At 42.6% G+C, this 25,318-nt stretch overlaps 1 protein-coding gene across 1 annotated transcript; it reads left to right on the top strand.

The window, feature by feature from the left end:
• The first annotated feature begins 2,858 nt into the window (after window positions 1-2,858).
• LOC139373246 (glutaminase kidney isoform, mitochondrial-like) lies at window positions 2,859-22,197 on the top strand. The gene is made up of 17 exons (XM_071113547.1): window positions 2,859-3,335; window positions 7,950-8,046; window positions 8,512-8,630; window positions 9,949-10,078; window positions 10,204-10,283; window positions 11,366-11,529; window positions 12,969-13,027; window positions 15,877-15,909; window positions 16,023-16,081; window positions 16,587-16,653; window positions 16,780-16,830; window positions 18,072-18,248; window positions 18,594-18,725; window positions 18,842-18,934; window positions 19,169-19,230; window positions 19,464-19,604; window positions 19,970-22,197. The coding sequence occupies exons 1-17, from the start codon at window positions 3,013-3,015 to the stop codon at window positions 20,124-20,126; spliced, it is 1,944 nt and encodes a 647-aa protein (XP_070969648.1). The 5' UTR covers window positions 2,859-3,012; the 3' UTR covers window positions 20,127-22,197.
• Window positions 22,198-25,318: the final 3,121 nt, after the last annotated feature.

Below are 25,318 nucleotides of genomic sequence, written 5' to 3'. Positions count from 1 at the left end.
AGTTATGTGCATCCTTTCAAGCACACCCTTTTCATTAACCTGTGGTGAGTTATTCACAATTTTTGATATATAAGTTTATACAAATAAGGTTTTATATGTAAGATGGCTAAAGAGCAACATTATTGATTATTGTTATTTTATTATTTGTGCCGTGTTCCTATATTAGCTCTTTGTCACATCCCACGAGCCGGGTTGTGACAAAAACTCACACTCATTCTTAAGTTTAATAAATGTATTGTGTAGTTTTTTTCCCAGGCCTATAATGATTGGTAAAAACAAAAATTGAGAGTGCGCTGAGCCTGGTGCTAGAGAGGGTACGCAGCTGGAGGTTTAATGTTTGAAGGGGTACGGGACAATAAAACATTTGGGAACCACTGCTTTAAGACATGAAGGTCAGTCAATCTGGAACATTCCAAGAACTTTTAAAGTTTCTTCAAGTGCAGTTGCAGAAACCATCAAGCTCTATGATTAAACTGGCTCTCATGAGGAATGCTACAGGAAAGGAAGACCCAGAGTGACCTCTGCTGCAGAGGATAAGTTTATTAAAGTTACCAGCCTCGGATATTGGCAATTAACTGCACCTTAGATTGCAGCCCAAATAAATGCTTCACAGAGTTCAAGTAACAGACACATCTTAACATAAACTGTTGAGAGGAGACTGCATGAATCAGACTTACTACTAAAGGACACCAATAAGAAGAAGAGACTTGCTTGGGCCAAGAAACACAAGCAATGGGCATTAGACTGATGGAAATCTGTCCTTTGGTCTGATGAGTCCAAATTTGAGATTTTGTGAGTCGCAGAGTAGGTGAACGGGTGATCTCTTCGTGTGTGGTTCCCAATGTGAAACGTGGAGGAAGAGGTGTGATGGTGTGGGGTTGCTGTGCTGGGGACACTGTCAGTGATTTATTTAGAATTCAAGGCACACATAACCAGCATGGCTACCACAGCGTTCTGCAGTGATGCGCCATCCCTTGTGGTTTGCGCTTAGTGGGATCATTTGTTTTTCAACAGGACAATGACCCAAAACACACCTCCAGGCTGTGTAAAGGCTATTTGACCAAGAAGGAAAGTGATGGAGTCCTGCATCAGATGACCTGGCCTCCACAATCCCCCGATCTCAACCCAATTGAGATGGTTTAGAGTGAGTTGGACCCCAGAGTGAATGAAAAGCAGCCAACAAGTTCTCAGCATATGTGGGAACTCCTTCAAGACTGTTGAAAAATCAGTCCAGGTGACAACCTAGTGAAGCTGGTTGAGAGAATGGCAAAAGATGGTTACTTTGAACAGTCGAAAACATAATATATTTTGATTTGTTTAACACTTTTTTGCATACTACATGATTCCATATGAGTTATTTCATAGTTTTGATGTCTTCACTATTAATCTACAATGTAGAAAACAGTAAAAAATGACTTTGGACTGGTACTGTATATATAGTGGCTTCTTCCTTGCTGAACGGCCTTTCAGGTTATGTCGATATAGGACTCGTTTTACTGTGGATATAGATACTTTTGTACCTGTTTCCTCCAGCATCTTCACAAGGTTCTTTGCTGTTATTCTGGGATTGATTTGCACTTTTCGCACCAAAGTACGTTCATCTGTAGGAGACAGAACGCGTCTCCTTCCTGAGCGGTATGACGGCTGCGTGGTCCCATGGGGTTTATACTTGCGTACTGTTGTTTGTACAGATGAACGTGGTACCTTCAGACGTTTGGAAATTACTCCCAAGGATGGACCAGACTTGTGGATGTCTCCAATTTGTTCTGATGTCTAGGCTGATTTCTTTTGATTTTCCCATGATGTCAAGCAAAGAGGCACTGCGTTTGAAGGTAAGCCTTGAAATACATTCACAAGTACACCTCCAATTGACTCAAATTATGTCAATTAGCCTATCAGAAGCTTCTAAAGCCATGCCATCATTTTCTGGAATTTCCCAAGCTGTTTAAAAGCACAGTCAACTTAGTGTATGTCAACTTCTGACCCACTGGAATTGTGATACAAGTTAAATAATAAGTTCAATAATCTGTCTGTAAATTTTTTGGGGAAAAATGACTTGTGTCATACACAAAGTAGATGTCCTAACCGACTTGCCAAAACTATAGTTGGTTAACAAGAAATGTGTGGAGTGGTTGAAAAACGAGTTTTAATGACTCCAGCCTAAGTGTATGTAAACTTCCGACTTCAACTGTAGGTTATGACTGATGGTTAGTTTATATAAGTGTTTTGAAACTTAGCATTTTCCCTTGAACATCCTGCTTCAGAGAATCTTCATAGTAATTTCCTATTTCCTATTTTTATATGTGGACCTGACAGAGACAGTGGAACATTTTGTGGTGTTTTGACAATTGAATGTTCAATATTTTGCCTTTGGAAATTAATTTAAAAATCTTTAATCATTGTAATGTCATTATTTCATAATGTTTTTAATGTAAAATAAATAAATAATCGAACACCGCGAATTTTTTTATCGAACCAAAACCAAAGCGACATCAAAAAGCAGTAATTGCTCAGCACTAGATGTCTGTCACATCAGAGAGGAAGAGGAAGAGAGAGCCCAACTCCACGGATAATCTGTCTCCCTCCAGCAGGTGGCGTTTTTCCAATGAAAGGATAGGCGGGAGCTAGACGGCCCGCCATGCTGATTTGTAGACAACGACTCCCATTGTCAGGGCGGCGGAGAGACATGTATCTTGTCAGTATATTCATAATCTTCGGTCACATTCACCTGGTACATTTGAAGCCATGATACACGGGAAATTAGCATGAATGACAGCCAACCAGACCAGCCAATCTGAGGATGATTTAAGTGCTAACAGGAGCCAATAGGAGTAGATTTGGGCGTGAATAGATGTTTCTTGTCCACTGGAAAACATTTAAGAATCGTGACTCTGACTGGACCATTCTTCACGACTAAAACCCAACGCATTTGGGATATATTGCTTCATATTTATTAAATATCTAGCTAGCTGAGTTATAAACCGTTCCACTATTTAGCTTGATAAGATTGAAATGCTACATTTTCGGTCTTCGGTAGTGCTCAAGGAGTTGTTTCAATCCAACCTGAAGCGCCCTTTGACAGGTATAGCCAGAAATACATCACCATCAGTCGCGTATTGCTTTAGCACCGCCTGTACAGATGTCAGATCTGTGCCCAAAGTAAAGTGTCTCCAGCATGCGGTTGGATGGAGAGATTCGCCATACACTACCAACGGCCACGGAACTCGGAAGCTCTCCACCAAGAGCGATGACGGTTCGGCCCCACCGCCAACGGACACCAAAAATGACACCGCCACCAGCAATGAAACCGCCACCAAGGAGGCAGCTGCCGAAAAGTGAGTACCGTTAGCTAGCCGGTACAGCTGATAAAGCTATTAAATTATACTTACCAGTGGGGATGTTCTATGCAGAATAATCACATGGACTGAGTCAAGCAAGCTAGATTGGTTTCTAATGAGCTGCAATACATTATGCAGGCCTTATTTGTCTACAGATGTTAACCTGACCTGTGTGTCCTGACAATTTCAGTTCTGAAGCGTCAAAGAGACCCATATTACATCAGTCCTGCACACCTGTGCAGCGTCTTTGCTTTTGGTGTTGATACAGCTAGGAGGCTGCATGCATAGATAGATAGGCCTCGCACCTCATGAAATTCATCACGCAGAAGGTTATGCATTAAATTCATTTAGAAGGTTATGCATTCATTTGGGATGTTATGAAATTATATTGTCTATGAAACAGCACCGTTATAATGTTATTATAACAGTAATAGCCTATAATAACATGACTTTAGAACAGTTCATATCTGGCATGAATAATTGTAAAGCCATGTATGCTCCTTCAGGCCTTAGCCTATATCAGAAAGGGATTTTCATTTTTTCATCAATGACACCTGGAGGTCGGTCATCAAGCGGTGATTTTTTTTATGTTTGCTGCAACTCTAGAGAAAGCTCTCCATCTGTTCTCTCTGTTGAGTGTCATTCTACATGAATACAGAACAGCCTCTGTCATTCTATAGTTTCTTGCAGGCTATATAGCATGGTAATAATGGCATGATAATAACAATTGTTGGGTGTTTCAACAACTTGTAAGTTCTGGACACATCGCTACATTGAAAATCTCCATTTGAGTTGGCATATCATGAGTATATTATCAGATAGTGAGTATTTGTTCTCGCCGTGTTAGGCCAGCTGATAAGGTAGGCTATTTATTTACTGCCCTCCTTTGCCAAAGGCAACTGTCCAATATTAGTGCTGTCCATGGTGGCAGGGACCACTTTGCTATTTAAAAAGACCTGTGTTAAGGGTAGGCTATTGAAGTCATTTGATCAAATCTCCTCTCAGCCAATCTTGCAGAGTCAGTCACTTTAGAATCCTAGAAGTCTATTACCATGGAGACAGTCTCAGATCTGCCACTGCAGACTGGGCAGAATGGTGCTTGCTGCATCGGAATGGGTAGCTTGGCATTTTGGATCTAGTGTGACAGTCAGTGGGGATTTGGGAATGGGGATGGACGTCATCTAGGGGGCTACCATTTTGGAATGGTAATGGATGTGGCTTTGCATAGGCTACAGTGTATAATCCCGATGACCGTCTCTTTGACAAAGGATCAGTTTCCTAGCATTTAGGCCTAGCTTTAATATGCTTGGTGGGATCTTAGGAATGGAGGGATCTTACACCCAATTTAGATGTGAAATCATTAGGCCATACCAACTAGTCTGATTGGGGTAATGTTAGTTTATTGCATAATTTCTCACTGCAAAAACATGACTCGCCTAACAATACACTGCTGCCAAAGCATTCCCATCCCCTTGTGCAGCTGTCACACGTGGGCATTGCTACTATTGCCCAAGTCAGTGGCTTTAATTTGAGCATCGTGTCATTGTCACCAATAACTCTTTGACCCTGGGAGAGCTGGTTACAGCGAACAGTAATACTGTAGCCCCAGAGAGGAACACGATAAGATAGTTCTCTCTCTAGACCCAGTTTCTAATCCTACATAACATTTGATGGCTCAATTTGATTCAATCTCCCACAGAGGGTTACAGGTATCCTATCCTAATCCTACTCAGTCAACTGTGTGCTGTGAATGGAGTCCCTCTTATGAGAAAAACAAAATAGTCACATGATAATGGGGACAGGAACTCCTGAGTTTACTCATGCATTTTACTGCAGATGGGTGTAGAGTCGGCCTAGGCTATTAATGCTGCCAGGAATAGGCTCGCTCTCTCCGTCACATCCAGTCAGTTTGATTTTTCACAGAAAACAAATGCATCTACTGGTAATGATATGCCTCATTGCCCACAGCTTAGCAGGCACCCTTCTTGTTTTATCCATAGTCAATTTGCTTTCAATGGTGTCAAACCAGCTTTAGTACATTATTGACAACAACAACATCCCGCGTCAGCTTAGGTTCAGTCACAGATACACAAACATTAGGCCTAGTCAGTCCAAATGGGTCCTCTGCTGGAAGGTAGCCAAGTCTATAGCTTTGTGCCTAGAGCAGAATTATCAATACACAGTCTGGTCAATTTAAAGGTTTTTCCTTTTCTGGTTTTGCCCTGGGTTGCATTGTGTTAACGTGTGCAGCTGCAGAATATTGTGAGTGAATAGAGATTGAGTCCTTCAGACACTGACTCAGATGGAGTTTTGTGGTTCCCTCCTGTCAACAGACTATTGGAGGTAGTGAAACCAGGCTGGTTTCAACATCTTGGAGGTAGTGAAACCAGGTTGATAAATTGGGTCGAATAAAAATGGTTGCCAAAATTACTCCATCAAGTTGGTTAATGTTTGTGTCAGGCGCAAACATATTCACCAGAGCTCTGCCTTGAAGTTGCAAGCATTTAGGCCTATGACCATGTGATTACTGTCATCTCAAGAATTACAGGCTAACCCACACATTAATTAAATAATTATATTTTGCATAGATTGTTCATTTCATTTGGTCACAGTTGAAGTAGTCACGCTGCCTTGTTTTTGCTTATTGAACTCAACTGAACTCCAGTGTATAAATAGCACAGTAGATGTAACACACTGACTGTAGGCATGTGCGGTTGGAGGCCGAGGGTTAGGCTATATGGCGAGCTCTGTGCAGGGCTTCCGACGAGGCACTCTCTCTACATGCTGCACACAGTTGAACTCACAAAGCTGCACGGAGATACAGGTCGAGGCAGTGGAGGGGGGAAGAGAGGGGAGGGAGGGAGGAAGGCCAGCTAAGTCTGGGTGAGAATTCATTAACGGAGCATCATCAGCACCAATCCAGATGTTTCACACCTCCTAGTAGCCTGCCTGTTGGGACTTCCTACTATCCTGGGTTGAGGGCAAGGGCTTGGAGACATGAAGCAGAGAGGGTGATGTCCATATGGGCAGTTTAGAACACAACACACATCCTCAGTTTAATGTTTTGTTTTACACTGTGCTTTGGGAAGGGTATAATAATTATTTTTTCAGGTTCTGCCATGCCATGGTTTTCACTGTTGTTCTGCGGTGTTGGATGTGTCCTAAATATTGAACTTGTGTGTTAATCCATGAATCTGTGTGTCTTATCAGTAGGCCGATCTGCTTGATGATGATGATGATGCACTACGTCACTTAGTTTGTTCTAATGCCACTCACTCACTCTGCATATTTTCTCTCCTTTTTCGTTTGATCCGCATGCTTTGCCTTGGTGTGTAAGTATATGTCTCAATTTATTAATTCATTCTCGTGTAGATGTACTGTGGTGTTTCCAGGCTAAGCCTTGCGGCTGCTGAGTGCTCTCTCTTCAATTCTCTACCTCGAAGTGTCCTCAGCCTCTACAAGCGACCGCGCTTGACTTCCCCAGCTGTCCCATCGGACATTCCTCTCTGGCAGGCATCAGCAATCAGAAATGACTCCAGAAATGGACCAAGGACCACAATCAAATAGGCCTTATCAAATCATTTGTCATGGAAATGATAAAGGATCGTAATCATTTAAGAGTAGGAGTCAAAACAAACGAATACGGCTTAAACAACCTCCAAACTGGAAGAGATCCTTTTAAACAACAACAAACTGAAAGATACAGTGCAGTGTCCGGAGTCTGAGTCATTCCTGGGTAGCTGATGAGGGCATTTGACCCTCTACCAAAGTTCTTTTTATCCGTTTTTAAACGTTGTGACGTCTTCTTAATCGCTAGGGCAGGCTACGGAGCTGGGTTACTATAGCTCTATTGCCTGTCTGTCCCATGATGCATTGCGGGACTGACTGAGCCTGAGCTCCCACCCACCTCCCTCAGAGATCCTATGGTGGATCATGATGAAATACATACATCTCGTTTAGGCCTAACGACAGTATTCCACCTATCTATCTACCTCTAACATACTGTACTAACTCTCCTCTCCCAGAGTGAGTGGAACGGATTTGGAGTTGCTATGCATAATACCTGTCAGTAAATGGGCCAATGACTCACTTCAAGCCCCCGAGTATTAGCTAAAACTTGACACTATAATTTGTAACTGATATGCATGTATTTAAATTGACATAAAACTATCAAAGTCTACCTTATTTATGATTGAAGATCCATGCAAACAAGATATTGTCTATAAAAAATTCTCTAAACTCTCCTTGAAGACTGGTGTTTTGGAAGCAGGGTTCAAACCCTTTCCTTAAATCTGGGGCTGTAACGTGAAATACTCACCACCTCTCCTCTACAGTATTATAGCTAGTTAATCCCGGCCCCCTGCTGCTGTTCCCCATTGCCTTTAGAGAACCCTGGCCGTTCCTCACTCTCTGTGTGTGTGTGTGTTTGTGTGTGTTTGTGTGTGTTTGTGTGTGTGTGTGTGTGTGTGTGTGTGTGTTTGTGTGTGTGTGTGTGTGTGTGTGTGTGTGTGTGTGTGTGTGTGTGTGTGTGTGTGTGTGTGTGTGTGTGTGTGTGTGTGTGTGTGTGTGTGTGTGTGTGTGTGTGTGTGTGTGTGTGCGCGCGTGCGTCAGGAGAAGGCAGGCAGGCATCCTGCCCAGTCTGGAGGATCTACTCTTCTACACCATCGCCGGGGGCGCTGAAAAAATCCCAGCTCACAAATTCACCACAGTGAGTGTCAGACCAGAGCCAAGCAGGCAGCCACATGGTTGGGCCAGATGGATGGTAGTATAGCAATGGTGCCTGCTGTGTCATGGTTACTGCCACAGCCTTATACGGTGTATCTGAATATAATGCTTGTTACTACTCTGGCTGTACCAGGAAGCAATAGCTCACTCATGTATGGCCCCTTGCTCGGGGTGACATTTATAGAATTAGATTCTTGTCAGATTAGAATTCATTCTATTTCTATGGTGAAATGTTGATCTCCTGCTATCTGGCATGGAAGAGCAGTTTATTCAATAGGCCTTATTAGTCTTGACATTTACATTGGATCCTTCAAGAAATATAGCGTAATATGCCATTCAATTGTCAAGTTATAACCTTGTTTATAAGCATTACAAACATAATAAATATTTGTAAATGTAATAAACATGATAATCGTCAGCCCCCTGACACGAGCCATGCTTTCTGCAGGCGCTGAAAGCCACAGGGCTTCGGACCGGAGACCCCCGGCTGAAGGAATGTATGGAGAACCTGAAAGTCATCATGAAGACCACGTCAGACGGAAACCTGGACCGACACCTCTTCAAGAAGTAAGACAGTCTAGTACTGGGATGTAGAACAGACGCTAGAAGTAATGTTTACCTAGACGTCTTCAAGAAGTAAGACACTCTAGAGCTGGGTTCTATATATAACAGGTTAGTTCCAGAACACTCTAGACACTCGACCTAGAATAGAAGGCTTTAGGGGTCTTTTGATATGTCAAGCACCGGTCATCATTTAGTCATTTGTATGCCTCCTTTATTTGAACACAGTTCGTGTAAGGCCATAACTTATTCAGGTTCCTTAGAAGTATTTGCTCAATGCATTTCAAGTCATGAATTATTCATAGTAGTTCAGGCTTTATAAGGACGCATGTCATAGCCTAGTCCTTTCAGACTGCCAAGGTCATATCAATCCCGTTCATTTTAAAATATCCTTGTTACAAAAATAATGAATGGCAATTTGTCAAGAGACTCATCTCTACGATCACAAGAACTGTCCTTTCCAGATCAGCTGATATTTGCTTTAAAAAGATTGTTCCTGTTTACATCCCAAGGACATACCATGTGACATAGCACACATAGCCCAGTGACCGCTTGAGAAACCACTCTGTAGGCAAGCCACCCTGCAGGATACAGATCACAAGACAACACACTAGGAGCTAAACAAACATGCTAGGAGCTGTAGTAGCTTTGACTGGAAGCCATCTGGGAGGCAACGATTTATAGGCAAGAGAAACCTATACAGTAAACACACCAGTGGGCGCATACAGTAGCAGGGATAGGACAGGGTAAATAGATATCTGATTCTATACGGTAGCAGGGATAGGACAGGGTAAATAGATATCTGATTTTATACGGTAGCAGGGATAGGACAGGGTAAATAGATATCTGATTTTATACTTTAGCAGGGATAGGACAGGGTAAATAGATATCTGATTTTATACAGTAGCAGGGATAGGACAGGGTAAATAGATATCTGATTTTATACAGTAGCAGGGATAGGACAGGGTAAATAGATATCTGATTTCATACAGTAGCAGGGATAGGACAGGGTAAATAGATATCTGATGTCATATAACATCTTATACAAATCTGAGCTAATTCCTCACCGTTTTCTATTCCCTGTATCATATGTACAATAACAATGTAGTAATATATTCCATTTAGCAGATGCTTTGATCCAAAGCGACTTGCATGCATAGAGTTTCTTATCGGTGGCCCCAGCGGGTATTGAACCCGTGAGTGACCCTGGCATTGCAAGTGCCTTGCTCTTCCAACTGAAGCACACAGGACTCCATGTGTTACACTAGTCATAAGGAGACTCTGGTACCTGACATAAACACCATTGTCTCCTTTTCTCTCCCAGGTGTGTCCAGAGCAACATCGTGCTGCTCACCCAGGCCTTCAGGAAGAAGTTTGTTATCCCCGACTTTGTGTCCTTTGCCTCCGAAATCGACGCTCTCTATGAGAATGCCAAAAACCTGGGAGGGGGACAGGTGAGTGAGGGAGAGGCCCCGGGGTCAGTGAGACTGCATGGTGATGGTGGTGATGATCATTTCCTGATTAAATGCCCTTGGGGAATGGTAAGTGTTGATATGTTGCCTTCTTTTTTGTTGCGTAGGTGGCTGACTACATTCCCCAGCTGGCAAGGTTCAGCCCGGACCTCTGGGCCGTGTCCATATGCACTGTGGATGGACAAAGGTACAGCAGCTATAGTCATGTTTCACATGCAGTAAACATGTAGTAGCCTACATTTGTGTTTCTACAGTTAAGATGGAACACTTTCCATTTGGATGTACAGTATAGTGTTCCTGTCAAACTGCTTACAGCAGCATTGTGACAATGGCATACACTGTAAAGTAGCTAATTAGTTACCCTACATAATGAGACATTCTTTCGTATTGTTTACATTTTCCTTTGCTTATTGCCTTTATCTCCTGGTCCTCTCCCCCCACTCATCCCCTCTCTCCATCCCTTCTGCTCTCTCTCCATCCCCTTCTCTCTCTCCATCCCTTCTGCTCTCTCTCCATCCCTTCTGCTCTCTCTCCATCCCTTCTCTCTCTCCATCCCTTCTCTTTCTCCATACCCTTCTCTCTCTCCATACCCTTCTCTCTCTCCATACCCTTCTCTCTCTCCATACCCTTCTCTCTCCATACCCTTCTCTCTCTCCATCCCTTCTGCTCTCTCTCCATCCCCTGCTCTCTCTCCATCCCTTCTGCTCTCTCTCCATCCCTTCTGCTCTCTCTCCATCCCTTCTGCTCTCTCTCCATCCCTTCTGCTCTTTCTCCATCCCTTCTGCTCTCTCTCCATCCCTTCTGCTCTCTCTCCATCCCTTCTGCTCTCTCTCCATCCCTTCTGCTCTCTCTCCATCCCTTCTGCTCTCTCTCCATCCCCTTCTCTCTCTCCATCCCTTCTCTCTCTCCATCCCTTCTGCTCTCTCCATCCCTTCTGCTCTCTCCATCCCTTCTCTCTCTCCATCCCTTCTGCTCTCTCTCCATCCCTTCTGCTCTCTCCATCCCTTCTGCTCTCTCTCCATCCCTTCTGCTCTCTCTCCATCCCTTCTGCTCTCTCCATCCCTTCTGCTCTCTCTCCATCCCTTCTGCTCTCTCTCTATCCCTTCTGCTCTCTCCATCCCTTCTGCTCTCTCTCTCCATCCCCTTTGCTCTCTCTCCATCCCCTTCTCTCTCTCCATCCCTTCTGCTCTCTCTCCATCCCTTCTGCTCTCTCTCCATCCCTTCTGCTCTTTCTCCATCCCCTTCTGCTCTCTCCATCCCCTTCTTTAGACACACAGCGGGTGACACCAAAGTCCCGTTCTGCCTACAGTCGTGTGTAAAGCCTCTGAAGTACGCCATCGCCGTGAACGACCATGGGACAGAGTATGTGCACCGTTTCATTGGCAAAGAGCCCAGCGGTCTGCGCTTCAACAAACTATTCCTTAACGAGGAAGGTGAGGGTCACACGTATAAAGATATAAAATACTAGAGTGGCTGGTGTCATAAAACCTACAGAGCTCCAGAATGAGATTCTGTAATTCTATGGGCGCAGGCAGCACCGGTTTGTCTGGAGCCCCCCTGCTCGCTGTTTGGCTGTTCATTTCACACGCAGAACGCAGAACAGAGGTGTTCGTTACAATGTAGTGCTGCTCAGGTGGTCCTATTTTACTTCAAACCTAGCATACCCTGTGAAAAGATTTTGTCCTTTCATAGAATCATTTATATATTGTATACATACATTGGACAAGGCAGTTGTCCGGGTTGATTGAGAGAACGTAGTCCCTCTGGGTGGGTTGTCATGTGATTCAATGCAAGGTGATCCAGCCTGTGGTGCAGTCTGTTGCCATGGTACTGTTATGTAATCTTAATGAGAGGTGTTGGTGCAGCCGGATAGAATCAGTACAGAATCAGTACAATGTCCACACGCTCTACTCCATCTGCAATAGTCTACATAGACCTGGAGAATAACACCAACCTCATGTATCATATTTTTGATAAGATCCTAGTTTAAAGCTGGAATCCGTACTCTGTGAAACGGCCACGTCCGCTTGCGATATTACAACAACAAAGAAGTTACTTCAAACAACGAACACAGTTTCATTCCCTCTGTCATCGTATGCAATGTGATCTTTTTTTTTGCCACTCGGTTTCATCAACGAAACGAAAGCAATGACAAGTGTCAATGTTTCACTTCCTGTGGATTCACATATGAAGCGCATGCAGAAGCTATATGGATATATGTCAAGCTCTCTCAAATCAAGCCTTGTCTGTTTCAAATCAAATCGAGGCAATGTAACTCATTGCTCTGATTGCTGTGTTGGTTGGCAAATGATGCTATCTGAGCCCTGTAGATTGTGACTCGGGTTTAGTACAGGGTTTCAGTAAATCCCAGTTCGGTTTTCGGTTTTGATGCACTCTCTCCCATTGGTCATGTTATCTAATCCGTTTATACAAACTGCTAGCAGTGGTAGGAATGTTGTTTCTTCCTGGTTTTTTTTGTGTGATTGCATAAGAAGATTGAAAGGGTTTAGGGGAAGGAAAGGGGAAGTGGCATAACACAAGAGACCTACAGTACAGCTAGTACTGGGCTGTGAGTTCATGGCTGTGTTCCTCAATATCACTAGTAATGGTCTTTAGACTACAAAAGGCAGCCGTGGTCCCATCAGCATTCATTCATTATCCATCTGATTTGTTATTCTGCTCCTTTCCTCACTTCAAGTTCAAAGTTAAATCAAAGTTGCATGATCTTTGGGCATATTTGCCTCTCACATTGAATGTGTGGAGTAGTGTGTGGTGATTGTGAAGAAAATGTAACCATGCTGTGTATTGAACGTATACTCTGTCCACTGCATTTGTAAACGTGTTGTAACGTAACATACACTGATTTCCACAGATAAACCACATAACCCTATGGTTAACGCCGGCGCTATCGTGTGCACGTCCCTCCTAAAGGTAAACAACGTTTGAAGTTCAGATAATAATGTATGTTTTTTTTGGAGGGGGAAACATTGGTTTCAAAAAGAAACGCTGACCCATGCCTTTGTTCAGTACTGTGGGTAGTTGTACCAATACTAGGCTACATAATACATGAGGTCAATTCTGTACGTACCTTGTTACCTCTGGAGTGACAAAGTTGCATTGAATTACATTTGAAATACATGAAATAACAGGGGGGGGGGGGACTGCATTGCTTTAGTCAGATTACCAGCTTGCACTGTATTGTATATGGAGAGATTAAGACTATAGATCATCCTGCTGAAAGGGGATTTGTTTGGTGAAAGCATCAGTGAGCTGCCTGCCTCTCAGTTATGCACACAGACAGCACTAGCGTGTCAGGCAACGGGCCTCAGATTGGTCTAACCAGCCCAGCCATATAGATAAAGCCATACATTTAATCATGGGTAAAACTGCTTTGGTATATGAATGAAAGATCAACATGTGGGTGTGTTCTGTGCGTCCATCGCCTGCTTAAATCTTGTGTTTTTGACCAGGCAGAGGCAAAGCTAACCAGGCTGGCTATTGGCTGAGAGGAGTAGAACATCTTTGCTATTGGCTATTAGTCAGGAAGTGATGTTAGAAATGGCTTACTGTACGGGAGCAGTGCACCCTCTGCTGCTGAAACTGTGATCAATTCTCTGTGTGTTTATTATGAGATATTGTAGGGTAAAACGCATTCACCTCCAACGCATTGTAGGTGCCTCGCTGAAGACTAGAACCAAGAGGTGACACATACATGTACGTCGTGTGCATAAGTCTTCTGTAGTGTTGTTACTACATAACCCAGCACCAGCCCATTTATCATATCAACGTGAGGAACTACGTTTGTTTCATACTAAACTTTCAACAGTCACATACCGCGAAAAGAAGTCATTTGGACAGAGTTTGTATCGTAAGCTTAGTTTGTATTCATTGTATTCAGAGAAATACTACTGTTAGATCTTCTCTCTTTTTTTCTCTGCAGAAACAAGGTTTCATCTCCAATAATTAGTAGCTCCAACCTACTGCAGATACTTTTTATCTTACTGTATGTAGCAAAAGCCCATATCTATAGCTCCAGGGGCTAATTCAACTGTCTGCCTTAGATGAAGACAGTTGTAGGCACTAGCTTACCACCTTCAAAACAAGACTAGCACTTTGTTCCATATTTCAACGTAACATGGCACATGGACCCAGATAGATGAGGCCTGGCTACTCATCAATCTCAACCGCAACCAAGCCAAGTTACTGAATGAAGCCTTGAGTTTTCCTGTCTGGTTTGATTTGGGGTTGAACTCTGATGGAAAGGTGCCGTATGGTTATCCTGTCTAAGAGTTTATAGGAGTAACACCTATACGGAATAACAACTCTATAGTAATTAGTGTTAACGATTTATTTTATTGATACTTGTATCATACTGTACACTATGTACTCAATATGGTACATAGTACAGTACATAAAATATTACACCTAATGATATACAGATGTAGGATCTTAATTTGAGCCGGTTTGCAACAGCAGGAAAATAATCCTGCAGCAACAGGAAATTATTATGTGAATTATAATTCATGGAATTGTTTTTGTAGGGGTTGATACAGTTTTTGTTCTGGCAAATCAAGTCTTGACATTTTAAAGTGGAAATGACGAACTTTAGAAGCCTTTTTAAACCTTTAATACACTACAAATTTGCATTTTTCCGGCAGTGAGTGATAAAAGTAAGATCCTACATCTGTAGCCTATTAGTAATTTGGTTATTTGGATGGCAGTCATTTGACTTGACAGGGTAATGATGTGGTATCTTTCTACTTCAAATCTTCATTATAACCTTAAACCAGTCACTGTATAGGTTGCTAATGGTGAGCTCAATAATCAATCCACTGATTGGATGCCCCCACATTCTAATTCTAATCTAATGTATTCAGTAATATAGACCAGATCTGTCTCTCAGAGTGTGGTTCCCGTATGGTAAATCTGGGACTAAACTATGGGAACGTTGTAATGTATTTTTGAAGCCTCGTTTGTGGTTTATTTGTTGTTGCATATTTTACAGCATTAAGATCTGTGGGAAATTATGACCACTGCCACAGGTCAATGACGTTGGTAATTGTTTTACTTAAATTATTTCCCCCATTGAACAACATCTGAATTTGTTAAAATAAGCTACAGTTGTAGTAGTTGCTATTTGTCACCTGCATTTTACAAACGGTTTACAAACTGCTTATAACCTGGATAATAAACAAAGGCAAAAAAACAACATGTTTTTCAAAATCATGATAGTACAAACATGCCATTTAGTTTTTAGATGATCGATTATTTGTGTTTTAGTGTTTGAATGTATTTAACTGGTTTATTTGCACTATTTGTATTATTAGAGTTAAATTAAACGTTTCCTTTCTGTAGTACCTCCTCTCCTCAGCTTACACTACATATCCCAGAAGTCAGTGTGTTCCACAATATTAAGGGAGGACATCACTAATTAATCTGCACATATAGATCCATAACCTTCTACATCACACAGGATCAGCCACACACTAGCAAACATCACTAACTTTCAACAGACACTCAGACACCCCTACAGTACATAGGCTACTTGCACTACTACAGATTAACTTCACGTATGCCTAGGACTAAATGTATTTTCTTTAGGGTACATACTGTTTTTGTCTAATGATTATTGCTAGGTTTTGTAATGATGTTGGTAATTTGATCTAGGAATCATTTGAATTTGTCATAAGGTATTCCCACTAGCTAGGCAATATACAATATACTGTACATCTAATGAATGTAGTCATTCATACTTATGTGATCTTCTGTTTCTCTTTTAGCAAGGGGCAAGCAACGCTGAGAAATTTGATTATGTAAGTACCGCTACCCAGTTCTTTGATGTTTAGACCGACGCTGCGCTGACTGTTTGAGATGATCGTCTTTGTTATGATGGGTACACTTTGACCTTTTGGACTTTGTATTGCAGGTCATGAACTTCATGAACAAGCTGGCAGGAAACGAGTATGTGGGTTTCAGCAATGCCACGTGAGTTCTCAAGATGAAGAACTGGGGTTGTGGTTTGGTTCATTACCTTGGGCTTACCACCATTGGCCAGGTGCCATGCCTTAGTTATTCATCAGTGTTGTTTTCATCAATCACATTTTTAGTACGATTATCAGTTTCAGACAGTACTTTATTCTGCTTTAGAATAACATCACAAAAACAACAACCATAGAGATAAATCTTGACCTGGACAACATCAAAAACCATAGGGGAAGTAGGGGTGCCTAATTCATACAATTCTCAAAAGTAGTCAACTGTAGTCCTGTGTTAGCAGACCGATATAGCTAGCGGTTTTTGTTGCACCGCCATCGCCCCCACCCCCAAACGCGGCTATGTCAACAACAAATAGCGGCTATGTCAACAACACAAATAGCTTTACTGGTTTGGGAAGTAGATTTGGATTCCAAATTGGAATTGAACTTAGTTGAAACAGAACTCGGATCTCTGAATGTTCCGGTTAACTAACAACACAACTCTCTGCACCCAGATTCCAGTCAGAGAGGGAGTCTGGAGATCGGAACTTTGCTATTGGCTACTACCTGAAGGAGAAGAAGGTTGGCGACAGCTGAAACAAGCGCACACATTGTACATCAATCAAATGTACCTTTCCTAGATCACTGAAGACATTTTTACTAGGCGTTGTCTGACTGTCAAATCAAATCAGTGTTGTTTCTTTCTAGTGCTTTCCAGAGGGGACAGACATGACCTCTATTTTAGACCTCTACTTCCAGGTGAGTATTTTTTTTTATTTGGCAGCAGCTACTCTTCCTGGGGTCCAAACACATTAAGGCACTTACATCACACATAAAACAAAAAGATAAAACAGTATTCACATAACATTATTACACCACTACATATCTACAGTACAAAATGTCTAATACCACCATGCAACAATATTACAATGTGCGTGTGGGCTAGCGTGTGTGTGTGTATTGCGGGTCTGTACCTGTGTGTGAGTCGCTTCACAGTCCCTGCTGTTCCATAAGGTGTATTTTCATCCGTTTTTTAAAATCTGATTCTACATCAGTTACCTGACTTGGAATAGAGTTCCATGTAGTCATGGCTCTATGTAGTACTGTGCGCCTCCCATAGTCTGTTCTGGACTTGGGGGTTGTGAAGAGACCTCTGTTGGCATGTCTTGTGGGGTATGCATGGGTGTCTGAGCTGTGTGCTAGTAGTTTAAAACAGACAGCTCGGTGCATTCAGCTTGTCAACACTTCTTACAGAACCAAGTAGTGATGGAAGTCAATCTCTCCTCCACTTTGAGCCGTGAGAGATTTACATGTATATTATTGATGTTAGCGTTCTGTGTACATTTAAAGGCTAGCCGTGCTTCCCTTTTCTGAGCCAATTGTAATTTTCTTAAATCCCTATTTGTGGCACCTGACCACACGACTGAAAAGTAGTCAGGTGCCTGTAGGACCTGCCTTGTTGATAATGTTATTAAGAAGGCAGAGTAGCGCTTTATTATGGACAGACTTCTCCCCATCTTAGCTACTGTTGTATCAGCATGTTTTGACCATGACGTTTTACAATCCAGGGTAACTCCAAGCAGTTTAGTCACTTCAACTTTCTCAGTTTCCACATGATTCGTTGCAAGATTTAGGGTTTAGTGAATGATTTGTCCCAAATACAATGCTTATAGTTTTTGAAATATTTAGGACTAACTTATTCCTTGCCACCCATTCTGAAACTAACTGCAGCTCATTGTTAAGTGTTGCAGTGATTTCACTCGCTTTAGTAGCTGACGTGTATAGTGTTGAGTCATCTGTATACATAGACAACACTGGCTGTGATGACAGTGTATGTATGTATGGTGAATTGGTGTGGGAATCGAGTGAGGATTTTTTTCTGAGCATGGTTCAAGTTTGAAGCTGTATCATTTCAATGGAGAAACATCCTGTTTGTGTTTTTCTCACTCTGTCAGCTGTTATTCCCGATGGTATATTAACAGTTTTCTATTCTACTCTAGCTGTGCTCCATCGAGGTGACCTGTGAAAGCGCTAGCGTCATGGCGGCCACCCTGGCCAACGGCGGCTTCTGTCCAATCACAGGCGAGCGCGTGCTGGGCCCGGAGGCGGTACGGAACACCCTGAGCCTCATGCACTCATGCGGCATGTACGACTTCTCGGGACAGTTCGCTTTCCACGTGAGTCTCCCAAGTTCCTTCCTTCAATACTTGTATTTGTTGATACGACAGAGACCATGTACAACAGACTTTGCACCAGATTTGAGTTAGAATTCCCATTTCCAGTCCCCTTATTTTCCTAGCCCCCCCCTAGTTTAGCATTGTTTCTTACTGTCTGTCTGGCCTGCTGCTCTTTGTCGTTGTTCCCACTGTGTCTCCAGTCTGCCACCGTTTAAGCATTACACATTACACTGCACTTCCTACCCCATGATGTTTGTCCATCCACTGCTGTTCATTTATTGCTGTCATGTTTTGACACTGTTGTCTGCACTCCCTGTTAACCTCTTCCTCTATGCTGTCTGGCAGGTTGGACTTCCAGCTAAGTCGGGCGTGGCAGGGGGCATCCTGCTGGTGGTGCCCAACGTCATGGGTATCATGTGCTGGTCCCCTCCACTGGACAAGCTGGGTAACAGTGTACGAGGAATCCAGTTCTGCACGGTACGAGAAACTGACAGTTTTCACTCTGTTGTCTCTCTGTCAGTGATCTAATTCATTGATTGATTGATGATTAGAAAACCAGCAGAAAGCCTGACAGGGATTTGCTCTGGTTCCAGGATCTGGTGTCCCTTTGCAACTTCCACAACTACGACAACCTGAAGCACTTTGTCAAGAAGCTGGATCCTCGCAGGGAGGGCGGAGACCAAAGGGTGAGTCGAGTTTTACTGGGAGCCTCTCGCTCCTTCTCCGCTCTTTTTCTACTTCCCTATGTTCACCAAGGTGCCTCCATGTACATGTAGCCCACGTATTCCCTTGAAAAGGCTGTCGTTGGACTGTGTTTATTTTTTAAAGCAACAGTGCCATCCACTGGAAGATGCTGATAGTGCTAAAGGAAAGTGGTTGACGTGCAAACTGACCCCAGCTGCCTCTCTGTTGTCTTTCAGGTGAAGTCGGTCATCAATCTTCTCTTTGCTGCGTACACTGGCGATGTGTCTGCACTGAGGAGGTACACAGCACTGCATTATCTCCATGTTGGCCAACAAGGCCTTGACAATAAGCCATGAAAGGAAATATGTCATGTTTTGACATCTTTGGAGAGTAAATTCCAAATCTGTCCCTGTGTCAGACCGAGACCTTGTGAGGTTTCCCTGTGTGTCTACTTGGGGACTAGAGGTGGTGTGTGCGCTATTTTGGCTGCTGTACTGTGCTCATCACTGTCCTTCTGTGGAATGTGTCCAGGTTTGCTCTGTCTTCCATGGACATGGAGCAGAGGGACTATGACTCCAGGACAGCCCTCCATGTGGCTGCAGCAGAGGGACATGTGGAGGTGGTCAAGTTCCTGTTGGAGGCATGCAGGGTCAACCCTGTTCCCAAAGACAGGTGAGTTTAGATTCAATGGCCCCCAAAGACCACCCAGTGTCTGTCAATGTAGCTGAGGTTCAATGTCTCCAATGGACGAGAAGACGTATTTACAACCAGTGTCTTGTCTGTAACCAGTTTTCCATCCCACTTTTTTTATGAGAGTACATGTCGGATAAGAAATGTCACGACAGGCCGAATGAAGACAGCAAATGTGTCAGGAAGCTTTACAAATGTCAACAAACCAAAAAATGCACACATTTTATTTATGCAGATTTGAGAATATTTGTATGAAAATCTGTCGCCAATTGGATGGAAACGTAGCTCATGTAAAACGTGTCCATTTAAGAGCCGTGTTTACAATGTCTCTTGTCTGTTCCATCAAGGTGGGGTAACACACCGATGGAAGAGGCTGTGCACTTTGGACACCACGACGTTGTGACCATGCTCCAGGACTACAACAACAAGTACAGTCCACCGGGGGGCGCCACTGAGGACAAAGAGAAGGAGATATCGGAGAAGAACATTGACGGCCTACTATGAGCCAATTAATACTCTTATCTATCCATAGAAATGAAATAACTAGAACGGACGTTCCCATTGAAATTATATATATACATGTGATCTGAGTGGCTTGGTTCTTTCCAGTCATTCTATTTCTATGGCCCCATTAACTATCTGGAAGACTTACTGTAAGTGTGTGGTCCATTTGTCACGTCAGTGGTAGGTCACGTCAGTGGTAGGTCACGTCAGTGGTAGGTCACGTATACTGTCGATAGTACTGTATTTTTGATTTTGTATAAAAGTATTGTATTTCTGTCATTTGAAAGACGACAATGTGTTTAAAATATATATATATATTGACCTTTGACTTTTTCCCAGATGTTTTTAGTTTTTTGGGTTGTTTCCTTTCGCTTCGCTTTTTTTATGTCGTACTGCGCAATTCTCCCTCAGTGTGTGTCGGCACTATGTGGAATGTATTTTCTACATTTTAAGTGCACAAAACATTTCTCTTTATGTACAACAGTGTGTAAAACCTGAACGTATGCATAAGATAACGTGTACATTTATGTATTGTGTATATCCCTGAAATTAATATAATATCAGAGGTAGATGGATTTAGTGTAAATACTATTTTATCTGTAGTGAAAACAAGTGACTCTCACTGGCACAGCTTTTGAAGTTAATGGGTAAAAATGGGTCCACACACTGTGCATTAGGCTTAAGTTTGTCTCCATTGATGAGGCAGAATGCATGACATAAACTATTCCACATGTTCACAGATCTAGGGAGCCTGGTTGCAAATCTGTTTGTGCTGTATATGACACTGGCTATTCAGTTGGCTATACAGGCCAGAGAGATCTGGGACCAGGTTATCTGTGATTTAAGACCGCTGGTCTTTTGATTTAAGCCCAGGAGCTTCATATGAATTCAAAGTATGGCATTATGTGGAATGAGTTTGGTTTTGTTGGTTTGCTATTCGACAGCTAGACATTTTTGGACCTTTTTCTCCAAAATAACAAAAACATTTTTTTTTGTTCTATAATCTTATTTTAATTTGGAGTAGAAAGGGGGTTATTTATTTAGGTTTCAGCCAAAGCTTTCCTGATAATAAAGTCTAGTCGGCGACTTAAAAAAACAGAGGATATCACACGCCTCAGGAGCAATACAATACAATTCAACCAGCAGCCAGACATGTTTCCCACCTGTGCTAAGTCAAATTTTAGGGCAAAACATAAAACCCTTCGAAAACATTGATTTATCACTTCATGGATACAGCCATGTGAATGGTGTTACTATTATGATTTGTTACACGTTTTATTTATTTGTCAGATGTATTTTTTTACATTGATTTTATCATCAGTTATAGACAGTGCATTACACTTTAATGAATGTTTTTGGTTCAGAACAACTCCACAAAGGTGGACTTTAAATCTCGCCATACTCACCCAAATGCCTCGTTTGGGTAGAGATAAAATAGTTATCCTTATGGGCCTATATGAAAGCAGAACACTAAGACGATCCTACACACAGCTAATGGAGCACTTTTATGCAGAGATGCGCATATTGATTGTTTAACTGTTTAGAGTGTAAAAGTGTAAAATAACGTAAGGGTATACTTGAAAAATCAAGTTAGTTTGGTGAGAACTAGTCTGTGTGTATTTGTTTGTGTCATTGACTATGGGAGGGACAGCGACGACAAATCTGGTAATGACAGAGGACATTGCCATCAAAATCTCAATTGCCATCAAAATCCCTACTCAATTGTGCTAAAAGTACCAAGGCAACCTGTGATTTGATGAACGGATATATTTTTATTGACTAACTCATCTCAAGTGTTCAGTGTTGCATTCATTGGATTTGACTTGACTTGGTCTCCCCAGTCCCTGTTGCACAGGAAGCCTCGTGCGTATGAGTGTTTATTGTTCCCCTGTGTAGGTGCAGGTCATCTTCAACATTAGCTAATTATTTTGAATGTACCACAGGTGTATACTGATGTCATCAGTTTGTTTGTTTTCATTCAAGTGTATCCGCTTCAGCTGAGTGTTGCAGGCAAGGGAGAAATATTTATTTCAATGATCAAACAATGAATAAATATATAACTTTAAATATGGATATCTCCCTTTACTCCCACTCTATATTCTTGAATAAAGGCATGTGAAGACTTGGGTATCTTCATTAATTAATTCCATAAATGTTACAAATCATCACCAAATTTACACCAAAGTATGAATTGTTTCCAGCACAGTTCCTACTGTCATTTTATTTACAGCGGCAGTTTATAATTTCATATATTTAAAACTTGTGTCTGAAAGAATTGTATTGTCTAAAGAGATAGCCTTGAATTGTACACAGCATCTCCCTCACTCTATCTTGGTTCTTGCAGGTGGCTGTGATCTCCTCAGACCAATTGACAGTACGCCCAGAACATTGCTCTGGGAACCAAAAGGAGTATCTCAGTTTCAAGTTCCGAGCCTTGAGAGAAGAAGCCTTGTCAGTCACATGCAGGAACCAGCGTTAATAATGAATAATGTAAATCATGCTTATATGACTTGTTTGTGTAGCAGTATATAATGACTGAAAGGAACGCCCTTTTCAGAGTTTTCATCAAGCTTGGAATGAGTTTGTGAACCTCAAAGGGAATACAGTTGAAGGTTTGTGTTCAAAAGTGATTGATGACTTATTTTATGTGTCACGTAGTTATGCTAATTTATGTACATCCGGTCCTGATGTTCTCACGCTATGGAGTGAATGCCTATGTAACCTGTTAAGGGTAAAGCATGTGTTTGCATTAAGGCTGTCCTGGTGATTGATGTATTGTTGAACTGTGGAATGTGTTTTCACATTCCACAGTATGGCAATGTTCTAGTGAGAATGGAGTATGGCAATGTTCTAGTGAGCTTATGTCTCTGCTGTTTAGTGATCTTGTACATGGTCAGTATAAGTAAAAGAGCTGTGAACACTACGTGCGACAAGAAACCTCAAGAGATTAACCACAGAAGACTCTAAAGAAGAAAGAAATAAAACATGACCAACTATCGATGTATTGTGTCCTTCGTGTCATGAACACAATGCCAAAGCCATTCTTTGTGAGGCTCCTGATTGTTTTAATGGTGGAGTGGATATCAGTGACAGACATATGGGTTACATTTTCCAACCAGACGATTCAACGGTGAAGATTTTCTTTCTGTCACGTTCTGACCCTAGTTATTGTGTTATTTGTTTGTTTTAGTTGGTCAGGACATGAGTTGGGTGGGCAGTCTATGTTTTGTGTTTCTAGGTTGGTTTTCTGTGTTCGGCCTAGTATGGTTCTCAATCAGAGGCAGGTGTCGTTAGTTGTCTCTGATTGAGAATCATATTTAGGTATCCTGGGTTTCACTGTTGTTTTGTTGGTGATTGTTTCCATGTCTGTTTTTCACCACACGGTACTGTTTCGGTTTTGTCATTTCACGTATTAGTTTATTGTTTTTGTATTTCATAGTGTTCAGTGTTTTTGTTATTAAAAACGAAATGGACACTTACCACGCTGCATTTTGGTCCGTTCCCTACTACACCTCTTCAGACGAAGAGGAGGAAAACCCTTACAGAATCACCCACCAACCTAGGACCTGGCGGCGTGATAACAGACAGCGGCAGCAGCAGCAGCGGCCAGCATCACAAGACTCCTGGACATGGGAGGAGATTTTGAACAGAGAAGGACCCTGGGAACAGGCTGGGGAATATCGCCGCACCAAAGCAGAGCTGGAGGCAGCGAAAGCTGAGCGGCGGCGATATGAGGAGGCAGCGCGACAGGTACGAGAGGCAGCCCCCCCCCAACACAAGGAGTGTGGCTAAGCCAGGTAGCAGACCTGAGCTCACTCCTCGTGCTTATTATAAACAGCGCGTTACTGGTAAGGCACCGTGTTATGCGGTTAAGCGTACGGTGTCGCCAGTACGTGCCCATAGCCCGGTGCGCTATAGGGAAGCCCCCCGAAACGGCGTATGGTGCCTGCTCAGCATGTCTGGTCGCCGGTACGCCGTTTCGGTCCAGGGTATCCTGCGCTGGCTCTGCATGCTGTGTCTCCGGGGCGCTGGGAGGGTGCAGTGCCTCCTATGCCTGCGCTCCGCTCGTGCCGGGCAAATGTGCGAGTGGAGCCTAAGGGAGAGGTGCACGTAGTAGGCACTAGATCTCCAGTGCTTACCCACAGCCCGGGTTCAACCTGTGCCTGTGTAGCCGGTGCTATACTACACCGCTGTAACTCTGCGTTGTGTGTGGTTGATAGAGACCATAAACGTGGACTTTGGAGATCAGGTAGTTTTAATCAAGCAGAATTGACTCTCTGCATCTTGCATCTGCATCCAAAAGGAAATAAAACATTTGTAGAGCACATCTGTTCTGAGAATCGTCGCCTCTTTCTCTCTCAGTGCATCAAAATGATTTTAAATACAAAAATTAATACACTCTCTCCTTATTATACATAACATATTTTACATTGATAAAACCACATACCTGCATCCAAAAGGAAATAAAACATTTGTAGAGCACATCTGTTCTGAGAATCGTCGCCTCTTTCTACAACAGATGCACAATAGGAGGGACTGGGATCATTCGAGGAGCTAGCCATCGTTCACACATACAATAGCCTGCTAATACCTTAGCTAGCTATTAACCACATGTTGAATTCAGAATATTGATATCGTCCTAAAAAGTACAATTACAAGTGCATCTTAACAATACCATTGTAAGGAAGTGCTATTTCTTATGCAGGTGACCAGCCTACTGCTATTACATTGCTATAACTGAGACAACGTATTTTCACAGTAAAACATGTTAGGTCCCATACAGGATAGCTCCCACACCCACACACACAGCACACACACATTACACACACTAACTGCCGAGGACACACAGATAAGACATACACCCACACATTGGGAGGAAGAGACAGCCTTGACTTGCAGAAACCAGCGCACACACCTAATCTCCTTTTTAGCTGAACATTGTGTGACAAAGAACAAGACTCAGAGGGATGACGGACGGCCCAACAGGGCCAATCCAAGAAGACTACACCTCAGCCTGAACCAACCCGAAGACCCGATCTCCTAGAATCAACCTACTTTCTGTTCTGTATATGAGACATGTGCACTCTGTTATCTGCGCTTCTTTTCTGCTGGTTCCTTAAGAACCGAATGAAATGGCCCGTATACGTTGTACCAGATATCTTTACTCATAATTAAACTGTCACTTGTCATAC

Source organism: Oncorhynchus clarkii, chromosome 18 (assembly GCF_045791955.1).
Source record: "Oncorhynchus clarkii lewisi isolate Uvic-CL-2024 chromosome 18, UVic_Ocla_1.0, whole genome shotgun sequence".
NCBI classification, from domain to species: domain Eukaryota; kingdom Metazoa; phylum Chordata; class Actinopteri; order Salmoniformes; family Salmonidae; genus Oncorhynchus; species Oncorhynchus clarkii.
Note: the sequence above shows the minus strand (reverse complement) of the source record. Positions and strands in the feature narration are given on the sequence as shown.

Excerpts from the sequence above, each read along its gene's own strand:
- LOC139373246 (XM_071113547.1), top strand. The coding sequence starts at position 3,013 with ATGCTACATTTTCGGTCTTCGGTAGTGCTCAAGGAGTTGTTTCAATCC. Across the intron at positions 8,631-9,948 it reads GACCGACACCTCTTCAAGAA|GTGTGTCCAGAGCAACATCG; the intron begins GTAAGACAGTCT and ends TTTCTCTCCCAG. Across the intron at positions 11,530-12,968 it reads ACTATTCCTTAACGAGGAAG|ATAAACCACATAACCCTATG; the intron begins GTGAGGGTCACA and ends TGATTTCCACAG.